Source organism: Netta rufina (genome assembly GCF_964035555.1).
Source record: "Netta rufina genome assembly, chromosome: 3".
NCBI lineage: Eukaryota > Metazoa > Chordata > Aves > Anseriformes > Anatidae > Netta > Netta rufina.
The window spans coordinates 41967884-41993535 of record NC_140125.1 but is presented as its reverse complement, the minus strand read 5'-3'; the positions used below and the strand labels follow the sequence as shown (position 1 = coordinate 41993535).

Below are 25652 nucleotides of genomic sequence, written 5' to 3'. Positions count from 1 at the left end.
TGAACTTTTCTAATGACACTTCCTATTACTAGAGATTATTACTTCTTTCTGAGTAAGGAAACAATCCTGACTAATGCACTTTCCAAGATTTTTGGCAGGTGGGGATTGGCTGTTATGGATGATTCCACAGCTTGTGAAAGTTTTGTTGTTGATGCAGATATGGGTTGCATTTAATGAGGAAAAAAATAGCTGCATAAGAAAATACTTAGGAACTTCAGATTTTTTCAGTAACTCGAGTTTCAAAATGATTTTATAGAATGTTTGGGAGAAATGGAGTGAAGAAGGTCTATGATTCTATCACAGGGAGTTGATGTACTTTTTTTTTTTTCAGATACCTTTGAAAAAAGTTCAGGATGTGTATATATACATTTACAAGGAAAAATGGGGAAAAATCAAGTTTACCTGACACTTGGGTTCAGAGGAATTCCAAATCATCTGACACTAATATATGAGGAAATTGTGTTTCTTTTATTTTTTTTAACCTGGTGTTTCTGGTGGAACTTAATTAAGGTAGCGTTTTTATTTGTCTGCCAGCATCGTGCATGATGTCAGTCTAGATCTGTGAAGAGTTTTATTAGCCAACTGTAATCACTGAAATCCAGAGGGGAGTTGAATGTTTTATGAGCCCTTGAAGACATTACATTTTCCACCTTTGATTTCTGTTACTATAAAATGGCGTATGGTAGGGCCAACTTGAATGCATAGGCAGAATACTGTCCAAGGTGAGCTTGATCCTCCTAGGCAGAGTAGCTGAGTTCTCTTGAAGCGTAATGCCCAGCAGCTTTGTGGTCATAACTGCTGCCATCGGGTCACTGTCAGGGGGTTGTTCCTGTCTTTGTGCAGCACAGTAAGGCTTGCTTTATGGGGAGAAGAGATGAATAGAAGAGAGCACGCAAGTGCTATTGCAACAGATGACCAAAGTACGTAAGCAAATGAACTTTGAGAGATGGAACAAAAACATAACAGCTCATTAAAACGGGAGAAGCAAACGTAAATGGGTGGCATAGAGATGTTCTCTTAGGAAAGAGTGGCAATTTGTTTCAAATTTCCAAATGTAGTCTGATCTGTAAGATTTAGTTGATTCTTCAAGTAAAGTAGTGTTGTTACAAACATTTTAGAGCAAGGTTTTAATAGCTGTAGAGTGAACTGTGCTAGCTGCATACTAGCACTAGTGTTGGGTTGCTAAATAGTCCAAATCTCCTTTTTTTCCCATTTTATGGCATCATGTGCTCTTTGTTGAGATTGCTTGCTGTTTTTACTCATCAAAGTTGCACTTTATTGTAGGACTTCTAGCAATCAGCTTAGACAACCATGTTTCATGTCTCATTGCTATACAACATGGTGTTTCTACTACAGGATTTCTGTATGCCATAGAGGAAAGGTTTCTGGGAACAAAGGAAGTCCTGTGAGTGATCTAGTGATTCCCAAGGAACATTTGGAGTACTTGGTTCTGACCTTGGTCTGACACTGATGTATCGTGATCATAAACAAATCAAGAATCCTCTCTGCACTTCATTTTTTTTTTTTTATCTGTAAAATGACACGCTCAATATAAAAGTTCTTATTTGGTCTAAGCTGGTAAAAAAGTATTAATTATAGCTACATTTTCATGTTTTTATAAAACACTTGTCATTGGGTTTCTGAATATATAATTGCTGTGGCATAGTAGTGGTTCATAGTATTCAGTACCAGGTAAAACCTATTAGAGTTTTTTCAGTCCTCTTCAACAATTCAAGAAATTTAGCTTAGATTCATCTTCCAGTATGTTTCTCAAGAGTAAATAAAACTGAAACAGGAATAAGGCAATCTATATACTCAGTCTACATGTGAAAAAGTATGTCTGAGCACCCTGGAGGGTCTGTAAAGGACTTCTAAGTAAAATGCATAAGGTGCTTTGTTCTCTTCAGTGTTGTTCTCTTTTCTAAGTCATGTGTTTGACTGTAATTTAAAACACTAACGATACAGTATTACTGGATTATTTTTGTCCAGTCAGGTGGTATCAGCCAAAAAGTTGTGTGGTGTTTTCTGTTGTTATCCTAATCCTTTTTCAGTATGGTATTTTTTGTACATCAAACTAAAAAGCTGTTATTCAGGATACAACATTTACTTACTCAAAGTCCCTTTTCTGAAAAATCACTTTATGATGAGAGTCTTCTCTTGTTCTCTTAATTCAAGTTGTATAATGTCTTAGAATATAAAGCATCTTTTTACTGGAGGTTTTATATGAAACCTTAAAATTTGCTATTTCTGGTCCTGTTGGCTCCCTTGAACACCTATTTTATCCACAGTCTGTTTAGTGAGAGGCATATTTTGGCAAACGAATGCCGGAGATGAATGTTAAATATTGCATTGCAAATGATCCGTGTTATCCACCTTTATCTTAAATGTTGAAGTAATTAATACTTCCTTTTTAATACTTGTTATTGTATCCTCTGTACAACTTCCAGGGAATAATTTAAAACAGTTTATTTGCTTTACTGATAATGTTAGGGGAGGATGACACCCATTCTGTAGGGCAGGATGTGTGTAGGGGTAGAGTGTGCTTAGCTGCTTACTCTTTCAAGGGAATTAAGTCTGGAAGAGCTGCCAGTTTAGCTTGAAGGGAAAGAAGATGACGGTGTTGCATTGGTCTTGATACGAATAAAACAAACAAATCCATTTCTGTCTTACGGTCGCATGGGTGCAAAAATAAATCCATAGAGCTCAGGAGTTCAGGTTGGGTGGTTGTTTTTTACAGAAATGTGTAACTGGTTCTTTGGAGTTTCGTATTCAAGTTGGATTTGTGGTAGGGTTGCAGTTTGTGTTTTAATTAGCGTAAGTGGGGAGCCTCCCTATTGCTTGCTGGTAGGAACACAAGTCCTGGTGATGAAACATACCATTTTCCTGAGAGTTAGATAGGAGGGAAAGGAGCTAAGGATTGGGATGGCAAAGCTGGGGATGAGGGATAGGAGATTCTTGGAGCATGTATAAAGGAGGAGGCTTGGCTGTTAGATATGCCTGAGGAGTGGGTGTGCAGACTTGTGTAACTGGTTCAGTGAGACACTGCCTGCCTAATTTCAAGGCTTCTGTAAATATAAACAAGTGCTTGTTTGCAGGTTAGTTGTTTATTCCCTCCCCTCCCCCTTAAATAGCAAAAAATTAAGAGAAAATGATTTTTGACCTGGAAATTCTGCCCCCTTTTCTTTCTTTAGAAAGACTTGTCGTCTGTTTGTGAGCAAGCCATCGGAAGACTTGTGTTTGCTTTGTAGGTGGGGTGGAGAACGGAGGCAAAACAAATATGGTAAGCTAGGAAAGCTTAGGAGAACGAGCTCAGGTGGGTCTCTTGCTTGAGACTGGAATTTTACATATTATATTTAGTTTACATGTCTCTGTTAGTTGACTATAAATAAGCACTAGCAAATTCAGGTGCGTTACGTTGCTCCTGGGTATCCTCAGTTCTGTGTTGTGGTAAGACACACCTTAGGAGGGCCATTTAAGAATGATAACGACAACGAGTTCTTCAACCAGTGGCAGAGTAGCTTTTATGCTAAGGGATTTTTGTATTAGTGTAACTACCACTTTCACTGAAAATGAGCTTGGGGATTTCTTTTTTTTGTAGGGAAGACATGACATTTTTCATCTCCAGAAACAAGGGAACCTGACTTTTTCCTTTATTTACCCAAGAGAATTACTTCAGTTGTAATTTATTTGGCGGATTGGGGGTGGAGGAGAAATCAGACCTTGCTGAAATAGAGCAAGCCTTGTCCAAATTCACATCCTTGTCGCCAAGGAGAAACGTGTCCCAAGGCTCCCAATTATCCTTTTCAAGGGTGCTTTGGGTAGTCTCATAAATTATGTGTTTTGTTCACTGCATTTTGTACAGGAACTGCATACTTGTGATTTTCCTCCCCCCCCCCATAATGTTGAAAACAATAAGGAAGCAGTAATGAGGAGCTTTTTGCTTCTGACAATCAGTCTTCCTTTTGTGAATGACATTTTACAATTAGTAGTTAACCGTAGTGTATATTGTCTCATTAACCAGTTTACTGTCAGCTCTAAGTATCTTGTGGAATTACTAGCTTCTGTAGTCAGTTTCTTTGGTGCAGAATGTCTTACTAGATTGTGAATGTTAATGATCTTCCCTTAATGGAGTGAATGGGTTTCCAGCAAAGTTCATAGTTGCAGGAGATGGTAGCTCTGGCAGACTTGCATACGTACATTTTATTCACCTGAGTATATAGGATCTGCATTTGGGTATGTAGGGCTTTGCACGTATTGTTGCTTGTCCACTGTATGCAGTTTGTGTAACTGCGTCTTGTTTTCTGCATCTACTAGCAAACCAGCTAGAAGCTGCCAGCCTCATCTGTTAATCTCTTAAGAATAGATTTATAGTTTTGGGCAGCCGTACCTAGATTTTTTTTTTTATAGTTCCAAGTCTGATTTTCTAACCACAATTTAAAAGGCTTGAACACATTGCTACCAATCTCTCAGAATGTAAAAACAAACTGAAAAGAAAGTCTGGATTCATTTAACGAGTTTGCTGTGGAGAGTGGAAAGCTGCAAATTACCAATTTACATTTATGCTGAAAGCTGTTTAATTTCAAAAGTTTAATGAATCTGTGAAATCCAACTTCTGTTTTTATTCCTTATTAATTGAAATCATTTATTCTATGCGTTTTCTCAGGAGGGAGTGACTCACTGGAATACAAAAGAAGGCGTCACTTCTTTGAGCTCTACCCACAAAATAAATTCTTTGCATTTGAGTTCTGGGAAGGAGACAGCATTCATAGGAAACTGTCTAGGCATTGTGCATTCTCTGTTTCCCAGTGCTCTTAAGGATCTGTTCCCATTTGGTCAGGCTTAAATATGTTCATCGTTATTGCCGTGCTTACCGTTTTGTGTTTGCTTTGATTTGTGGAAAACATGTAATTGTCATTTCTCACATACTTTTTCCTGCCCCATTAGCGTCTGTTAATTGTGCTGACCAATGTGTGATCCTACAGTTTTTTCTCGAGACCTACAAAATACTGATATTGATCATAATTGTTTGTCTCACAAAGATATAGGATGTTTTGCAACTCCTAGGTTTCCGTGATCTTGTGTGTTTCTACATCGTGGTGTTTTTTCCTCTCTTGGCTCATAATTTTAAGTGAATATTCCCAAGGCATAAATTTTAGTCATAAAAAAACTGCTAGGTTATTTGTATCTTTAAAGCTCCAATTAGAGATGCATTTTATGGCTTCAAAGACTTCTCTGATAGTTTGCTTGAATCAGTAGTTTGTTGCTTACAAATGTGAGTGATGCAAACTCACTAGTAATACAGAACGCCTTTTTTCCCACCTTACAGTGGCAGTTAGTGTATGAATCATGGATGAGATCTGATGGTTTAAAGGCTTACCAACAGTAATTCTTGCATATGCCTGTATTGTGCAGTGAAATGAAGTCTGTGAAGGTTGTCCTTGATAATACTTGTGCACGCTTGAAAATTCACACAGGATGATGGAGACAGAGCTTATTAGCTTGGGCAAGGCACTGTGTGAGAATGGACGTAGTGCTTCGTACCCAAGCTGACTCATGCACTATTGAGTACGTGTGGTGCGAGGTATTACAGAAAAGGTAGAAGTAGCAAATAAGATTCATATAGAAACTACTTCTGTGGTTTGTCTGTACACTTGTATTTTTGTTAAATGTAGGCTGCACAAATGACAGAGTATGGACTAAAGGTTACCATACATGTGCCGTAGGCCACATGGAGTAGCAGAGTGGGTGTTTGGAATGGCAATTTAGAGATGTGATTTGCCTTTTGGATCAATACCTTGTTTTTCCTTTCATCTATTGTTTGTAAAGCAGGGAAAGCTTGTATCAGTGCAGGGAAAGCTTTTTAGTGTGAACCTGTTTGTGTACTATACAAGTTCTTCTGCAAGGATCCTGGCAAAGAAATGTTTTATTCTAATATGGAATACATTACACCCATGAGCAAAACAAGTTTGACTGGTTAAAAAGTGCAATTTTGCCAGTAAAAGCCTGTTCTACATTATGAAATTCCTAAAAGACTGGAGAGCTAAGCAGTTCATTTTGACTGTCATCAACTGTCTGAATCCAGAACTTGTTTCCAGGTTTATTGCAGTAAGATGTCTTCTCTGTCCAGATTGCATAGTTGATGGGCTGTGCATACATCAGAGGTTACGTAAACATGTGTGCTTTTTCTACTTGTGCAACAGGTTAAGCATCTAACAAAAAATCAGTTTTCTAATCTTCCCATTTTGCTATGGCAAGTGATGGACTTACATTTTCACTTGTTTACATGAGGGATTGGGAGTGATATACAACACTGAAGACAGTGGTTTGTTGCAGCTTCCTGCATGAAAAGTACACCCTTGTTTTGGCTTAAACTAGCACTGAAACTTAATGTTGGCAGGGTCAGTGGCCTGTAACCTGGTCTTGCAGGGTGATGTGGGGCCCTTTGCTGTGTGACAGTTCATTGGGTCAGGTCCTGTGACTGATGCTGCCGTTGTGAATGAAATCCTGATGTTGTTTTTCTCAGTAGGGCCTCAAGGGACCAAGAACTAGGCTGCCAAATATCACACAAGAAAAAACACTATGATCTATGGACAGCTTTATTTTTGCCTTCAGAGGGTGACTACCTTCATAAACTTCTGAAATGCTCTTCTCTTCTGTTTTTAATGGGGGGAAAAAGCCTGGGATCAAAATGCTGCATATTCAACATGTATGAAATGAATAAATGATGATTTTTTTGGATATTTTTACTTGGTACTGTATCAAATGTGGTATTTGACAACTTCATTGGTTTCCTTGAAGTTTTATTTTAGTTTATTTAAACAAGAAAAAATGGCACATATATTGAAGACCTCATTAGTTACCACAATGTGATGTTTATTCCTACACTGATTTCCCTACTCAACTGGCATCATAATTAAATGGTTTAAAGATTTAAAGTGACGTATCTATGTAGATTTCTTTATACCTTTCCCAGTTCATAAATATATAGTTCCCTTTCATTAGAATCTTAACTCTAAATTCTTTCCTCAATGCATGTACAATCTTGAAGATTTATCATTAATACAGTTAAAGATGGAAAAAAACATAACTTTCAAGTCTTAGACTATCAGAGTGAATGAACTTTTCTTCCTGCTCATCTCATTAGGTCTGTAAACAGGAAAAATCTTACCATGCTGGCATTGAGTAGACGTTATGTTGGATAATATTCTTCTCATTTTAAAATCCTGGACATAGAACTTCAATGTGTCTCAGTTAACTTTACTCAGGAACAGGATACACAAATTGTTTTCTTTGCATTTTTGCTTTCCTTCTTTCCTCCCTGTAAAAATCAAACAAAATTCATCCCTTCTGGAAGGAGATATTGTAGAAGATAAATCGTCTGTGTTTTATAAGCAGAATCATATGCCATTCGGAGTAGGGGTAGGAAAGTGCTTCTACAATCTGTGCCTTTTCTTTGCCAACACATTTTGAAAAGCTGTTTATACCTGCTACTGCGGATATGAATTGCTTGTTAGAAAAAACAGTTTAGATCTCTGAAACTCTGTGATTATTGTTGTATTACCGTAAAATAAAACAATAGTATAGTTCTTAAATGCGGACTCCTACAGAAAGCTTAAAAGAATTTTAGTGTTCTTAGTTCTCTGTGATGCATGTTTTTTTTTTTAAATATTTTCACTGCATTTTACTAAGGAGAGGCAATTTTACCATTTGTTAACTAATTCAGGCATACCTTTTCTATTTTAAAGGAAAGACCATTTAAAACAAGATCTTATGAGCAGGTGGTTTGTACAGAAAAGTTGAAATCCAAGTGACGGGAAAAGTTGCTAATAGGATCAGTCTTATGTAAATGGAAGATAAGCATCTCTCATTGCTCAAAATCAGGTCCGATAATTAATCATGAGGGTGAAGAGTTGGGATCATTTTCATTTTTAAAAAGGGTAGAAAGGAAGGGAGCTAGGCTGGTGAGTCTCCCCTCTGTGCCTGGCAAGATCATGGGACAGGTCCTCCTGGAAGCAATGTTAAAGCACATGCAAGACCAGGAAGTGATCTGAAATAGCCAGCATGGCTTCATCAAGAGCAAATCCTGCCTGACCAATCTGGTGGCCTTTTGTGATGGAGTGACTGCATCAGTTGACAAGGAAAGACCAACCGATGTCATCTACCAGGACTTCTGCGAGGCTTTTGACATGGTCCCACTTGACATCCTGATCTCCAGATAAGAGAGATGGATTTGGAGGGTAGACCATTCAGTGGATAAGGAATTGGCTTGAAGGTCATGGCCAGAGAGCGGTGGTCAGTGGCTCTGTGTCCAGGTGGAGGTCAGTTATAAGTGGCATGCCTCAGGGACATCTGAGGTGTCCCTCTGTCTTGGGTCTGGTGCTGTTTAATGTCTTGATCAGTGACATGGACGATTGGATTGAGTGCACCCTTAGCAAGTTTGCAAATGAAACCAAGCTGAGTGGTGCCGTTGATAAAGCAGAAGAAAGGGATGGCATCCAAAGGGATCTGTGCAGGCTTGAGAATTGGGCCCATGTGAAAACTGATCTTCAACAAAGCCAGGTGCATGGTGCTGCACCTGGGTTGGGACAACCCCAGACATGAGCACAGTCTGGGAGAAGTCACTGAGACCAGAGAAGGACTTGGGGGTTCTGGTAAAGGAAAAGCTTGACACAAGCCAGCAGTGCAAGCTTGCAACCCAGAAGTCCAACTGTGTCCTGGGCTGCATCAACAGAGGGGTGGCCAGCAGGGCGAGGAAGGTGATTGTCCCCCTCTGCTCTGCCCTTGTGAGGTCCCATCTGGAGTGCTGTGTCCAGTCCTGAGGTCCCTAGTGTGAGAGGGATGTGGGGCTGTTTGATCATGTCCAGAGGAGGCCACAAAGATGATCAGAGGTATGGAGCACCTCTCCTATGAAGACAGGCTGAGAGAGCTGGGGATATTCAGCCTGGAGAAGAGAAGGCTCCAGGGAGACCTCATTGGGGCCTTTCAGTACTTAAAGGGGCTTATAAAATAGATGGAGAGTAACTTTTTACTCAGACAGGTAGTGATAGGACAAAGGGGAATGGCTTCTAACAGGGGAGGCTTAGATTAAACTTTAGGAGGAAATTCTTCCCTCAGAGGGTGGTGAGGCACTGGCATAGGCTTCCCAGAGAAGCTGTGGATGCCCTATCCCTGGAGGTGTTCAAGGCCAGGTTGGAATGGGCTTTGGGCAACCTGATTTAGTGGATGGTGTGCCAGGATGCCTGTGGCAGGGGACTTGGAACTAGGTCATCTTTAATGTCCCTTCTGACCTTTGTTATTGTGTGATTCTGTCTGATACCTTGGTACCAAGTGATCCTCATGTTTGTGCTGCTCTGAAAGAATGATCATGTTGAGAAGAGCATACTCTCTTACCTATGTGGTATTGTTGTAGATGGCCTTCATATTTTTCGAGCCAGATGCTATTTTTTTTTTTTCTTGGGCAGTATCAGGTTGCTTGTGTTCACTCTTGCTCTCTTGTGTGGTTTGCCAGCCTGGATTTGAAGGTAGAACTAAAACTTTTAACATGCCTTCCTGTTGCAGCCCTAAATATGTTTGTACTTTGAAAAATAACTAGTTGGCTTCTTGTTCAATTGATGAGCATGATCCAGTAATTGTACATTGAAAATGATAATCATGATGCAAATAGCTTTGTCCATGGCACAATTTTGAGTATGCTGTTTGCTGCCTGTACCAAGGAACTGTGTAAAAGAGCACTGCAGAGGACTGTTGCTCTGCACATGCCGCAACAGGTTGCTTCAGTTTATAAAGATGTTCACATGATGAAATGCAACAGGTTCACATGATGAAATGCAAAATAACCTGTAACAGGATATTTTCCCTTTTGAAGGAGTTTCCATTTGAATAGGTGAGACGGAAACTGGGTTAAGGGAGGGAGGAGAGAGAAGGGAAACTGAAAAATCTGCTTCTAGGTTTATGATATGAGATTGCCAGCTGTTTCATCATTGCTTGCACGTCACTGTTTTCACACTTCTATGAGACCCTTCTGTTTTGCAGTGTTGTCATAAGCTAGTTTGCAGCAGTGGATAATACTGTGAAACTATAATGTGCTTACATCTGCATTTAGTTGTGTAGCATTCAATTTACTATGATATATTTGTTAATGTAGCACACTACGATTTGTACTGCTTATGAAGGTAGTCCTTCCTTGCCTCTTACCCACAAGCTCCTTGTTCTCAAAAATCTTTAAAACCAGTTATCCAAAAAATCTGTCCATCAGGTGTTGGAATGGGGCATTTTCTGATGTGATAGCTTTCATTAAATATTTTTGCTACAAGCCTGTGTCAAACACGAAATAGTTACTAAGTTATATATGGCTGTCATTCCGTGAATTACTATGCTATAACATGCCCCTTAGAAGTACTCAAAAAAAACCTATGTAATGTTAGAAATATTTTTTATTGATGGAGAGTAGGTGTGGCATCTTAATTACACTCCACAACCATTAAGAATTATTTCTTTGTTTTGTGACCTCCTTTAGAAAAATTATGGTGATGTAGTGTGAAAGGATTGCTTGGATAATTGTGCAAGAAAATGGAAAACCCCTTAGAGGAAATATGTGTATCTGTGCTAACCAGGAGGAATTAAAAGTACACCTGTTCCCTGTAAGCAAAACCAACCAATCTTTTTTCTACCTGCTAAATTGTTCAGGTTCACACAGTAGGTAGCTAAATGACTCAGAATCCATACAAACCCATACTTCAGGTTTCTGATCCTACCTGACAGTAACAGCAGATATCAGGCAGATGTCACGTATTCTGCCAGCCATCTGATATTCTACTAACAGACACGGTGTAAGTAGAGCTAATTAATTCAGCTTTAGTAAACATTTTCTCAGTCAAACTGACAGTATAACTATGTGTAGTCTAGATCACAAAGTTGATTAAACTGCTTTACTGTAGCACTGGGGGGTTAAATATCACAGTGAAGTTGGTACAACACCACATGTGGCAAGAAACTTCATGCAGACTGAACAAATTGGCCAACTGCTCGGTTAAGAGAGTTCTTCGTTCACAGTCTGAATAGAGTTGTTCGTATAGTCAGACTTAATGTTTATCTTTTGTACTCATTTTGGCAGAAAACAGATTTGCTCCCTTTCCCCCCCAAAATCTATATTTGTAATTCTTTCCGCTGTAGTGTCTAACTGCCAAATGTGCGCTTGATGTTTTTGCTGCAGCCAGCTAAGCTTACAAGATTTACACACCGCCGTCTTTCCTCTGATGTGCGTGGTAAACTGGCTGCTGTTCAGCATTCGCGGCCTTTTATCTGTAGGTTTTGAAATACGTTGGAGATACCCATCGTTTATATAGTTTTGGGGCTGAGTCTGTACTCAAAGGTGTACAGGAAAGGAAAAAAGTTTAGAGGTTGTTCTTAAAGTTGGGCTTAGTGGTGTTCTTTGAACTGAAATTTATGCTGATCAAATAGGATTTTAAAGGTATTTTAAAAACCACTATCACAATTTGTGGAGTTAAAGCAGGTTTGGTAAGTTTGTTAAATTTCTCAAATCTTCCATGAACTGGGTATAGCTAAGCTGAGATATGGTTTCACAACTGGAAGCAATTAAGTTTAGAGGTAGGAAGTTAATGCATTGTGGTTACGCTGCTGGTTTAATGCAGCATCAGCCTGTGCTGCTGTTGAAACAAGTGGTCTTGTAAGGGGGGAAAAAATGAAAACATCTTCCCAGTTGCAGCCCTTATTCCTGCTTTTTCCTTTTATGCCAGCAGCAGCATTTTGGATGGGCACGCTAGGTCACAAGCTTGGAATTAATCTGGATTGGAGTGCAGTGAGGTGAACAAAAAGCTAACTGCATGGTCTGAGCCAGAGGGTAGCAGTTTAGGGTTTGTATACTGGGACCTGCCCTTATCAGTGACCCGGGGCCCAGGCTGATACCGCCTGGGGGAAGCCAGGTGCTGCCCTGGAGGGGAGGGCTGACACAGACCTAGTAAGCAGGAGGAACAGGACACGGGGAACCTGGAGACAGCTCAGCAGGAACAAAATGCCATGTCCTGTTTGAGGGAAGGAAGAGCCCCAGGCAGGGATGCAGGCTGGGGGGAAGCAGCTCTGTGGGAAAGGCCCTGGGGCGCTGGCAGAGGGCAGGGCCCTGGTGACTGTACTGGGTCTGGCTGGAAAGTTAAATTTCCTGGCAGCAGCCCATTCAGTGCCGTACTCTGTACTTGTAGCTGGAACAGCAGTGTTATCACACCAGTGTTGTGTCTACTGCTGAGCAGCATTGGGCCTTTCTCTAACCCTCCTAGGGGGTGGGCAAAAAAGTGAGGAGAGAAACATCACTAGGGCAGCTGACCTAAACCAATCAAAGGGATATTCCATACCATGTGGTGTCACACTCAGCAATAAAAGGTGGAAACAGGAAGAAGAGGGGAGGGGTGGGCTCTCGTTGAGAAGACGTCGGTCCTCCTCTCGAACACCGGCTGCGTGCGTTGAGGCCTTGCTTCAAGGACGTGGTCAATCATCGCTCATTTGTGGGAAGTAAAGAGTAATTTCTTTCCTCTGCACTTCCATATCGCTTTCATTTATTTTGTTTGTTTTCCTCCCTTTTTCCCCTTTCCCTTTTATTTCCCCTTAGTTAAATTGTTTAGTTCATGGTAGTCTTTATTTAATTATTATAATTATTTCCCTTTAATTAAATTATCCTTATCTCAACCCGTGAGTTGTTCTTTGCTTTACTTCTTCCCCTCCTTATCTAAAGGAGGGGGAGTGAGAGAGCGGTTGTGGGGTTTAGCTGCCCAGCACGGTAAAACCACCACAGTCCTTTTTGGCGCCCAACGTGGGGCTCGAAGGGCTGAGATAACAATAGAATTGATTAAACGCATACAACTAACACACTTGCTTGCTAGTAACCATGTACATTGTCCTGTTAATAATAGCTTTGTTCATATGTCATGCAATCCGTGTCATATTCTCCTTTCTCCTATATATCCGATCCGACAAAGTGCTACAATCTGTGTTCACTTTTTTTAATTCGCTGTGCTGCCAAGCACTGACCTTGGGTTTACTCTGGAATTCAGGCTCTGCGCTGTTATCATTTGGGTCCCATGGAAACTATCTTCCAGAGAATATTCAGAACTACACTGCCTTCCTTTTCTCATCTGGACGCCAGTTTATTAATAATATCAGGAATGGTACCTTTCCCTTCTTTCACAGTGGGCTAATTACAACAGTTTGGGAGTATTTTGAAGATCCATCTGTAACCCATGTATTGCTATTTCTAATTCTGAATAACAGGTTTCATTTTCTCTCTAAGATTAGTCGATTGTTTAGAAAACTTATTTGGGAATCTGTCCCGAAACAGTCTCGTGGTGAGTGGCACGGTGTGTGGGATGATGTTAGCAGATACCTGTCACGAGTGTCTCCTCCAATAGTTTTGAACTTCACCCCTGAGCAAGTGCTAAATCCTAAAAACTTGGTAGAATGTTTGAGAGTTGTATGTCCTGATCCTGATAATGCCGGAGAACAACAGCTTGCAGCATTGTGCTGGGTCCTGGTTTATTCCTATCAAACACTGTTTAACGTCATCCAGCAACTTGAAGAGAGGGAGGAAGTCTCTGAATCTGATGACCAAGTAACACATGCTGTGGCTGACCCAGAGGACCAACCAACTATGGTATCAGTCGCCCCCATAGTCAAGTCAAAACAATGGAAACGGAGGTCAGCTCGTTTAGTAAGGGAAGAAGGCTCTCCTAAGAAGGAGGGAGAAGGGGAATTGGCAGGCACCTCTAAAGCAGAGCCATCACAAAAACAGCAGGAAGACGAGACGGAAATCATAAAGGAATCAGAAATCACTCGATCCTTATCCCTGAGTGAGATGCGAGAAATACGAAAGGATTATGGTCGACGCCCAGGTGAACACATCCTCACTTGGCTGCTCCGATGCTGGGATGCTGGGGCCAGTAGCCTACAATTAGAAGGCAATGAAGCCAAGCAGCTGGGATCCCTCTCTAGAGAAAGGGTAATCGACAAAGTAATCGGGAGAGGAGCACAGGCCCTCAGCCTCTGGAGACGACTCCTGGCAGCTATCAAAGAAAGATATCCCCATAAGGAAGATATTGTATATCACATAGGCAAGTGGACCACTGTGGATAAAGGTCTCCAACATCTGCGGGAATTAGCTGTGCGGGAGATGATTTATAGTGATTTGGACAATGCCCAGACACCTCAAGACCCCGATGAAGTCCAGTGCACAACATCCATGTGGCGTAAATTTGTGCGGAGTGCACCAGCAGCACATGCCAGTACCCTGGCAGCAATTCACTGGGATGAGGGGATGGGACCAACAATGTATGATGTCTCCTGCCAACTTCAAAAATATGAAGACAATCTCTCTGCTCCACTACAGTCCTGTGTCTCAGCTGTGGAGAAATTGTCTAAAGGACTTGACAAGCTTGTGGAGAAAGTATATTCCCCCTCATCTAGACAGAGTGATACTTCAGCCACTAAGAATCAGCATTCGCCTGCTCAAGAGAGAGAGTACCCAAGACGTACACCACGTGGCACCTTGTGGTTTTATCTGCGTGACCATGGGGAAGATATGAGGAAATGGGATGGTGTACCTACTTCAACCCTAGCTGCTCGGGTACGTGAACTGAAAGGAAATACAGCAGCAAGAAGAGGGGCTCCTAAGAGAAATGCTGCTCCAGTTTCTATTGGGCAGTACCCCAGAGGCAGTAGAAGAGCTGATGTTATTCTTGACCACGATGAAGGGACCTCTACCTCTCATTTGCCAGAATTTGTGCATTTGCAAGAATTAAGTGGCAGACGCTCCAGCCAAGACTAGAGGGGCCCTGCCTCTGGCCAGGTAGAGGAGAGGGATAACCGGATTTATTGGACTGTGTGGATCCGATGGCCTGGAACATCAGAACCACAGGAATACAAAGCTTTAGTGGACACTGGCGCACAATGTACCATAATGCCATCAGGTTACCAAGGGACAGAACTCACTTGTATCTCTGGAGTGACAGGGGGATCCCAACAACTATCTGTACTGGAAGCTGAAGTGAGTCTAACTGGGAATGAGTGGCAAAAGCATCCCATTGTGACTGGCCCAGAGGCTCCGTGCATCCTTGGCATAGACTATCTCAAGAGAGGGTACTTCAAGGATCCAAAAGGATACCGGTGGGCTTTTGGCATAGCTGCTTTGAACACAGAGAAGATTAGGCAGCTGTCTACCCTGCCTGGCCTTTCAGAAGACCCTTCTGTTGTAGGATTGCTGAAAGTTGAAGAACAACAGGTACCAATTGCTACCACAACGGTGCACCGACGGCAATATCGCACCAACCGAGACTCCCTGATTCCCATCCATGAGTTGGTTCACCGACTGGAGAGTCAGGGAGTAATCAGCAAGACTCGCTCACCCTTTAATAGTCCTATATGGCCAGTACGAAAGTCTAATGGCGAGTGGAGGCTAACAGTGGACTATCGAGGCCTGAATGAAGTCACGCCACCACTGAGTGCTGCAGTGCCAGACATGCTAGAACTTCAGTACGAACTAGAGTCAAAGGCAGCCAAGTGGTATGCCACAATTGATATTGCTAATGCATTTTTCTCCATCCCTTTAGCAGCAGCATGCAGGCCGCAGTTTGCTTTCACTTGGAGGGGCATCCAATACACCTGGAATCGGCTGCCCCAGGGGTGGAAACACAGCCCTACCATTTGCCATGGACTGATCCAGTCTGCACTGGAGCAAGGGGGAGCTCCTGAGCATCTTCAGTACATTGACGACATCCTCGTGTGGGGCAACACAGCAGAAGAAGTTTTTGAGAAAGGGAAGAAAATAATCCAAATTCTCCTGAAAGCTGGTTTTGCCATTAAAAAGAGCAAGGTCAAGGGGCCTACACAGGAAATCCAGTTCTTGGGGGTAAAATGGCAGGATGGACGTCGCCATATTCCAATGGATGTGATCAATAAAATAACAGCAATGTCTCCGCCAACTAGCAAAAAGGAAACGCAAGCTTTCCTAGGCCTCGTGGGATTCTGGAGAATGCATGTGCCAGGCTATAGTCAGCTTGTGAGTCCTCTATATCGAGTGACTCGAAAGAGAAACTATTTTGAGTGGGGCCCTGAGCAACAACAGGCATTTGAACAAATCAAACAAGAAATAGCTCGTGCAGTAGCCCTTGGGCCTGTCCGTACTGGACCAGCTGTGCAAAATATACTGTACACTGCAGCTGGAGAGCATGGGCTCACCTGGAGCCTTTGGCAGAAAACCCCAGAAGAAACTCGAGGTCGACCTCTGGGCTTCTGGAGTCGGGGCTATCGAGGATCAGAAGCCAATTACACCCCAACTGAAAAGGAAATACTCACAGCATATGAGGGTGTTCGAGCTGCTTCAGAAGTTGTGGGTACAGAGGCACAGCTCCTCTTGGCACCGCGGCTACCTGTGTTACATTGGATGTTCAAAGAGAAAATTCCCACTACACACCATGCAACTGATGCTACATGGAGTAAGTGGATAGCGTTAATTACACAGCGGGCTCGAATGGGAAAACCCAATCGCCCAGGAATCCTGGAAGAGATTATGGACTGGCCGGAAGGCAGAGATTTCGGAGTGCCAACAGAAGATGTAACCCGTGCTGAAGAGGCACCACCATACAATGAGTTGCCAGAAGACAGAAAGCAATATGCGTTGTTTACTGACGGATCCTGCCGTGTGATAGGGAGCCATCGGAAATGGAAAGCTGCTGTGTGGAATCCCATACGACGAGTTGTGGAAGCCATGGAAGGGGAAGGTGAGTCGAGTCAGTATGCAGAAGTAAAAGCCATACAACTAGCCCTAGATATTGCCGAAAGAGAAAATTGGCCAGTATTGTATCTTTATACTGACTCATGGATGGTGGCAAATGCTCTGTGGGGGTGGCTGCAGCAATGGAAAGAGAGCAACTGGCAGCGCAGAGGTAAGCCTATCTGGGCTGCTACCCTGTGGCAAGATATTGCTGCCCGGGTAGAAAACCTGGATGTTAAAGTACGTCATGTAGATGCCCACATGCCCAAGAGTCGCACTACTGAAGAACATAAGAACAACAAAGAAGTGGATCGAGCTTCGAAAATTGAAGTGGCTCAGGTGGACCTAGACTGGGAACGTAAGGGTGAGCTGTTTGTAGCTCGATGGGCCCATGAAACATCAGGACATCTGGGGAGAGATGCCACTTACAGATGGGCTCGTGATCGAGGGGTGGACTTGACCATTGAGGCCATCACACAGGTTACCCATGAGTGTGAGACCTGTGCTGCAATCAAGAAAGCCATGAAGGTAAAATCTCCCTGGAACAGGGGGAGATGGTTAGGGTTTCAATATGGTGAGGCCTGGCAAATTGACTATATCGGACCACTCCCAAAAACTCGCCAAGGCAAACGGTACATACTCACCATGGTAGAAGCAACTACTGGGTGGCTGGAAACATACCCTGTAAACCATGCCACAGCCCGAAACACTATCTTGGGCCTGGAAAGACAAGTATTGTGGCGTCATGGTACACCAGAGAGAATTGAGTCTGACAATGGGAGTCATTTCCGAAACAATCTTGTTACCTCCTGGGCAAAGAGGCATGGTATTGAGTGGGTGTACCACATCCCTTACCACCCACAAGCCTCTGGGAAGGTTGAGAGGTACAATGGACTGTTAAAGACTATGTTACGAGCATTAGGTGCTGGGACGTGGAAACAATGGGACACAAATCTACCAGAAGCCACTTGGCTAGTTAACAATAGGGGGTCTGACAGCCGTGCTGGTCCTGCCGAAACAAAACCCCTACACACTGTGAAAGGAGCTAAGGTTCCCGTAGTGCATATAGGAAGGTGGATGGGGAAGGCAGTGTGGGTTGCTCCTGCCTCGGGAAAAGGCAAACCCACTCGTGGGATTGTCTTCGCCCAAGGACCAGGGTATACCTGGTGGGTCATGCAAAAGAATGGGGATATCAAGTGTGTGCCTCAAGGAGATTTGACATTGAGAGAAAACTAATCTATAATCTAAGTTATATGTTGTAGGAAGATGCTGTAGGATCAACGACAGGTCAACTTTGCAAGGAGCCGGGCAGTGCAACAAGGACTTGAGCTAAGCTGGTGCTGGTGTCCAGACATCCAACTCCGCCTGCCTTGAGTGGCCACTTTGGCAGATGAAGACCTAATCATCAACAGTTCTTATGAACATTTTCCAAGAAAGACCTATGGAATGAAAAGATACATCTGCCTATTAATCCTGTCCTGTTAAATCCTTGTCCTGTTAAAGGACAGGGGATAATGATGAGAATGCTTGTATGCTAAAGTATGGGGATCTGAGTGTGACACAAATGTTATGGAATAAGGGGTGGAGGTTGTACTGGGTCTGGCTGGAAAGTTAAATTTCCTGGCAGCAGCCCATTCAGTGCCGTACTCTGTACTTGTAGCTGGAACAGCAGTGTTATCACACCAGTGTTGTGTCTACTGCTGAGCAGCATTGGGCCTTTCTCTAACCCTCCTAGGGGGTGGGCAAAAAAGTGAGGAGAGAAACATCACTAGGGCAGCTGACCTAAACCAATCAAAGGGATATTCCATACCATGTGGTGTCACACTCAGCAATAAAAGGTGGAAACAGGAAGAAGAGGGGAGGGGTGGGCTCTCGTTGAGAAGACGTCGGTCCTCCTCTCGAACACCGGCTGCGTGCGTTGAGGCCTTGCTTCAAGGACGTGGTCAATCATCGCTCATTTGTGGGAAGTAAAGAGTAATTTCTTTCCTCTGCACTTCCATATCGCTTTCATTTATTTTGTTTGTTTTCCTCCCTTTTTCCCCTTTCCCTTTTATTTCCCCTTAGTTAAATTGTTTAGTTCATGGTAGTCTTTATTTAATTATTATAATTATTTCCCTTTAATTAAATTATCCTTATCTCAACCCGTGAGTTGTTCTTTGCTTTACTTCTTCCCCTCCTTATCTAAAGGAGGGGGAGTGAGAGAGCGGTTGTGGGGTTTAGCTGCCCAGCACGGTAAAACCACCACAGTGACAGAGGAGGCAAAACAGCAGCACGCAGGGCTGTATCACCAGGTGCCTAGCCAGTGGGTGGAGGAAGGTGGCTGTCCCCTCCAGCAACTCGGTGCTATGTCTATGGCATCCAGTTTTAGGCCCCCAATACAGGGAAGTTATGGATGCACTGGAGGAGTTTCAGCAGAGGTCTCCATGAGGGGAGGAGAGGCTGAGGGAATCAAGCTGCTTCTGCCTGGAGAATTAGACTGCTAATACCTATGGGGAGATTTTAGGGGTGATGGAGTTGAGCTCTTTGCCGTGACTGAATTCAAACAGGAGCGATTCAGGTTAGGTACAAGGAACAGCTTTTTTTTGCCATGAGCTGGCTGCCAGAGAGGGTTTTTGGTCTCTGTCCTTGGAGGTTTTCAAGACCCAGCTGAATAAAACGTAGAGTAACCTGGGCTGACTTCACAGTGGAGCCTGCTTGGAGGAGGACTTTGCGCTGGAGACCTCCTGTGTCCCTTTACAGTCTGAATTATTTTGTGTAGCTGTGATTCTGTGATCCAGCCAACCTCTAGCTGAAACTAACACAGTCAGCAATTCATTGGCAGCAACAGAAGGAGGACTTCTTCCTTTTAAAACTCAATATATACTCCTTCAGCGCTGGCGACAGCCTTCAGTGTTTAATCCAGTCTCTTTTACTTTCTGTTGCAGTAGATAAGGGAATTGTATGGTGGGTTATTTTGACTTAGATAAGGAAAAGTAATAGGTTAGAGGAAAGCAACATTTGCTAGCTGCTGTTTAACCACAGAGTGGTTTGAGTCACATTTAAAGCTTTTTAGGTGTCTTTCATGATTTTTTTTAAAGTCACTTTCTTAAACCATTTTATATTAAATGGGTGTGTCATATTTCGAGAGGTCCGTCCTCAGCTTATTTTGATTTTAGATATAAAAATAAGCATTTCTTCCTGGTGGCAAGCTTAAGTCACCACATTACTTAACTATAAAAAAAAAAAAAAAAAAGACATCTACAAAGTTTATGGCATGGACAACTCTCTCTTCTTCTTAAGTTCAGTAAGAACACTTGTCTAAACAGTGAATCCCACAGAGTAAATAGAAAACAAGTGTTTTTTTTTTTTTTTTTTTTTTTTAAATGGTAGTGCACATGTAAAATGAGTGAGGATTACAGCTTTTTCCTAGTATCTATTGCTTATTTGAGTCAATTAGGCCTTAGTTACAAGGGAAAAGGGAAAGGCCAAGGCTGTACCACTGCCAGCGAAAGAATCACTGGACCACTCTGGTTCTCAGAATCAAAGCAAATATTTGCAATCGCTGATTAGAAAGCCCACGTATAATAGATAGACCTAAAGCTTTAAAAGCTCACCAAAGATCCCTGCTTTTGCTCTTCAGGATTTTTCCTTTAAATGAAATATTTCTTGTAGACCAGGAAAAGTACTACAAAACATAATCTTCGTCTTTGGCCAGGGCCTAGAGGGGATTGTGTCATTTAGAAAATCTGATTGTGTTCATCTTTGTAGTCATACCTTAGACTTTCAAGATATTTTTAAGCTGAACAACTGTAGATAGAAAACAAAATTTAATTTATTCTGGGAATGATGATGCTGTGTATGTCATTACCATATTTCTCCATTAAAATATTTGTTCACTTTGAGCCATGGCTTTGGTTCTCTTCCTGAGCACTGAAAATGTGCTCAACTTGGTGCCACTTTATGATAATTTCCTGTAGGTACCTTCCATTTCACTCTTCTTGACGGGAATAACCTCTTCCTGGATGGTAAATTAAATTGCATACGCACTGCAAATACAAGACACAGGGGTGAAGAGAGCTTTAGAAGGACTGAAAGTTCTTCACCCCTTTTCTTCACGTAGGCATTAAGGCCTGATCTATGCAAAAACCTTGTTTGAAAGCAGGTGTCTAAAGGTTTGGTCAGATGCAGAATTTGTTGCATTGCTATCGAGCAAATTAGTTTAAATATTTAATTTCCTCACTTTATCCAGTGTGTACTTTCTAGATGCAGCTTGTTATTGCTGGGACAAACTATACATGTTTTGCTAAATGCATTACTATTTGCATTTTTTATTATGAAGAAGAAGAGTTGTAAAATTATTCTGGTGATAAGTTATATGCATCAATAGTGGAACTGTGCAGTGTCTGGCCATGATTAGTCCTGCTTTCTGGTTTGTCAGATCTTTGTGAGTAAAACATGTGCTTTATTTCTGAAAAATTTAGTAAATTATATTTTTTTTCATGTTTGGGCTTGTTATCTTTGAAGTGATGCATGTAAGAGAGGATTTCAGCTTCAGGCTCTTGAATCGATACTTTCTTGTCTTATGGAAGATTAGTGCAATAAATATACAATTATTTTTTCTAATTTCTCGCTCTAAGGGAGCTGTTATGATACTTGAACATAGGCATCTAAAGCCATTTTAAACTCTCTGCAATATAATTCCTGGCTCCCTGCTGCCACTTCAAAATGGTACACATTCTTCTGTGTTTTCTGCCATAGTGGTAGTCAGGTGCTTTCTACAGGTCTGTCTAATGTGGCCCTGGACACCTGTGTTTGGATGCCTAAATTGCTTTCTAATGGGCTGTTTCTTGTCAGCTGTCTTCAGATGGTTGTAACAAAAGATAAGCTTGTACTTTTGATATCATTCAGGAAGGAGAGGAAATTAATAGACAAATGAGAACTTTGGACCTGTAGAATGCTACAAGCAGTATGTATACTAAAACAAAGAAACAAAAAAACGACTGCTGACACATCTGGATATGTTAATAAATATTAAGGCTTTAGCAAATGTAGCTAGTAAGTCATTTATGGTAATAAATGGTCATAGCTAATATTTGTTTGAAACTTAAACATTTTAATACTCATTCCTTTTTTCTTTATTAGTTTAATTTAAAAATGCTTCGTCTTTGCACAGGATTTTTTTTTTTTACACTTTATTTATTGTTAGCATTATAGGTGTCAGAATAATTCCAAACTCAGTTGTGATCTGACTTGAACCTCTGTGTGTGTCAGCTGAGACTGTGGGGCTTTGTTTTTGTTAATCTACATCCCCACAATACATTACAAAACAGGGATGGTGACTGTGTGTAGAGCCAAGTAGGCTTACGGTGGCCGATGGAACTGGATTTGAGGAGTTGGTTATATGAGATGACCGTGTTTTATCACTTCTGTAGAAAGAAGTGGAATAAGCTACAGGCAGGCATGATTAAAAAACAATAATAATGAAGTTGCATTTGGAGAGAATTGTGGTTGCCATGAAGACACAGGCAGGCTTCATTTTGAGAAGTCTGTAGGTTGTTTGTAAAAAGTGTTACTTTGCAAGAGCAGATGAGGTGATTTGTTCTAAGGTAGCTACATGAAATACTAGCTAATGCTGTGGTTTCGTTGTTTAATTTTAATTTTAATTCCTAAGGCATATTTGCCTTAGGAATTAAAAGTATATTTGGTTTTGTAGCTTGTAGATAATAGAGCAGGTAGAAAATTGCCAAATCTTAGAAAGCTTAAAGTGCCTGTTTTTTGCATATAATGTTCACGGGGACTTTGTCCTTTCTGGGAAGTTAGGGAGTGTAGACTGGAGGTCTGCATGTCCCAGGAATCTACTACAAAGGCAGATCTCAACCATGAAGATCCCATGATAACTATTTTGGACAGTGTGTTTGTCCGTATGATATGCTAACAACCACTGTGAACGTTGCTTTTAACATCTATAAGGGACACTTTTTAGTATCTGTTTTTATTTTTTCCTCAATGTTCCCAGTTTACAGATGGTTTAAGTCTTTAGAAGGAATCTTTTTCTTTGGTTATATCATGTTCAAGGTAGTACTAGACAATTTCAGATTAGACTGACTATAAAAGAGTTTTCAACTGCGAACATACTTTAAAATAGAGTTTAATACTTGCTGTTTTAGTTGCTGTTATCTTATGATAATATCTAATAATAACATCCTATTATAGTGCTGTATTGCTTAAAATAGAAATAATTTTGAATATTGCTGTCAGATTCTATTAGGTTAACATCTTGGAAGGCAGTGAGGTTGTTCAATTTTCTCAGCGTGTGATTTGGCAATACAGTGAATTCAGTAACTTTCAGTTTCATAGAAAGTGCTTTTCACCAGGATGCTTGTAAAACTTCTAGCAATGCTGATATCAGCAACAGAATACGTAAAATGGAACTGGTCAGCAAAGAAGTGGCAAACCCAGAGAAAAAAAGTGAAAAGAGATGAAAAAAGAGTGAGTAATTTTGTCAGGATTGTTCTTGCAGCTGTGTGAAAGACATAAGTGCATAATACAGTAGGAGAGCAGCATAATTTTTAAAGGCTTAAAGTAGAAGGTATCAAATTCAAAATGCTTAATATTCTGTCAAGTTACATAAACTAGACCTGTTAATCTCATCTTTTCTTTGCAATACTAAGGGAGGTTGCTAAGGGGTGGGGGGAATGTCAAGTGAAATGGCTGCAAGGGTGTTATGTAACAGAGTTAATTTCGACCTACGCTCTGCTTCTCTGCAGAAGAAGTTGAAGAAGAGTCTGAAACTACAATTGAGGTTGACTTGACGGATAAACAGAAACATCAGTTGAAGCACAGAGAGCTCTTTCTTTCTCGCCAGTATGAGTCTCTTCCTGCAACTCACATCAGGTAAGAAAAAGTAAATACTGTTTATCTGTGTAGTCTGTTGTGGATTGCCTGCCAGTAGGCCAACTGTTTGAACACTTCAGCCTTTATCTCGCAAAAGGGCGTGATTGTTCACAGATGAGCTGTGCCAGGTAGTCCCATGAATTGTTTTGGAGCCACCTTTGGTATTGCCTTCTGTTACTTCATGTCTGAGCATTGGAAGGGACAATAGTCTCAGACAGAGCTTTGGGTTGCCATTAGAGGATCAGTTGATAATGTGGTATGAAGTCAGGCTGTGCCTACTTTGGAAGAGTTGTTTTGTTAATTCTTCTTCTGCTGGCCAGAGGAAGTGTGACCGCTTTGTATGCCCAGGGAGACCACAGATTGATTTGGAAAGGAAACAGTGACACAGTGGTCAGATCTCTAATGTAGGGCTGCACACGTTTAAAAATAAAATTACTCCAACTTTAGTAAATGTGAAGTCATGACCGAGTTTGGCTAAACATTTCAAAAGCGTTTCAAATATTGTTTTAGATTGCCCTAATGGTAATGTAAGAAGAGGCTTGCTAAAGCTCTTTTTTTTAAATTTTATTTCTTTCTGTAAATGAAGTAGATGCTTAAGTCATCTTCTATGTAGAGGTCGAACAATTTGTTCATTTGGGGGGGGTACACCTGGAAGTGGAAGAGGATGATCAGAAAGAGCAGTGGCAGAAGGGGAGTGTACTAAGTATAAAACAAAGGCTCTTAACAGATTTGCTTTCTGAAGAAATTTTAGTTTTCTTAGTACATCCATCTCTCCTCAGCTATTTCAGACCATAAATTACTAAAAGCTACAAAAAATGTATATGTTCCAGTAGATAAAAACTTTGTATGTGCATACATATTTTTCTTTGTCAAATGTGGCTTATCGTTCTTATTACCAAAACAGAAACTGGAAATTGGGAATTTTTATTAATTTCCTGTACTTGATTCAGCCACTTCTCCGACTTTGAGAAGGTCATTTACATATCAAATCTCTGCTTCCCCAACTATAGCATAGAGATAATAATCCTGAACGGTTTCTTTTACTTACTTTGACATTTAGATATTGAAATAAGGTATTCTGTACCTAGCTTCTCTCACAGCTTGGAGAGGAAATACAATAGAGTATCTATCTCCAGGGCTACACAAAGAATCCAGAAAAACACGTGAATTCATGGTACATGTAGCACTGCACAGCAGGCAAATGCAAAGTGATGACTTGCATTTACTTTTCAGAACATATAAAATGGTTAACTGCAATACTGTCATGAATTGCTAAGACCTTTTCCAGATGCATTCTGGAACAAGTTTAGTGTAGAAGTGTAGACTATCCTGACTTGGAAGGGACCCACAAGGATCATAGAGACCAACTGCTGGCTCCACACAGGACCAGTTACATGTAGTAACACTGCCTGGTAGACACAGTGCTGCAGTGGGACATATTCAAGAAGGTGTAATTGCATAGCTCACTGCAACAGAAACCTGGAGTGCTGGTATGCAGCGCAGGGCAGTGTCAAGATGATATACTCATTTGGGTCTCAAGGACAGAGCTTGTTCCCTTACTGCCATGGTCAAGTTACAAGTGAAACCTCCCTCCTGAAATGTATAAGGTTAATAGCACTCCTCCAGTGAATTGCCTCCTTTCTTCCTGATCCCTGCATATTACAAATTCAGTTTTGCCAGACACTGTAATTCCCAGTTCTTATAACAGTTTTTTGCTGCCGTGGACTCGCTGAGCCCTCATCTTCATTCAGTAGATTTAAACATCACCCAGTGAATGCATGCAGCATTCATGATACAGATAGTTCCCAAAGCATTGCCAATCTCAGCAAGGGACTGAATTGAGTTGAATTGCTGCGTGCTTTAACTTGGATTTTCAGAGACTTGAGCGTTACCAAATACAGCATTTTGGAAGAATGGTAAGGCACAGGAAAAAAAAAAAATAAAAAGGTTAAAAGTTGCCATCATGGTGAAATTGTTTGATGTAAAAATCCACCATGCAACTCAGCAA

General features: G+C 41.4%; 1 protein-coding gene across 1 annotated transcript in view; it reads left to right on the top strand.

Annotated features, from left to right (window-relative positions):
* Window positions 1–25652, top strand: part of MTA3 (metastasis associated 1 family member 3) — a gene marked incomplete at its 3' end in the record, with an annotated part of 142239 nt that overhangs the window by 5651 nt on the left and 110936 nt on the right. Inside the window, exon 4 of the mRNA XM_084285052.1 lies at window positions 23518–23644. Within this exon, the coding sequence (XP_084141178.1) occupies window positions 23518–23644 (127 nt within the window). The remainder of the gene's footprint in view (window positions 1–23517; window positions 23645–25652) is intronic.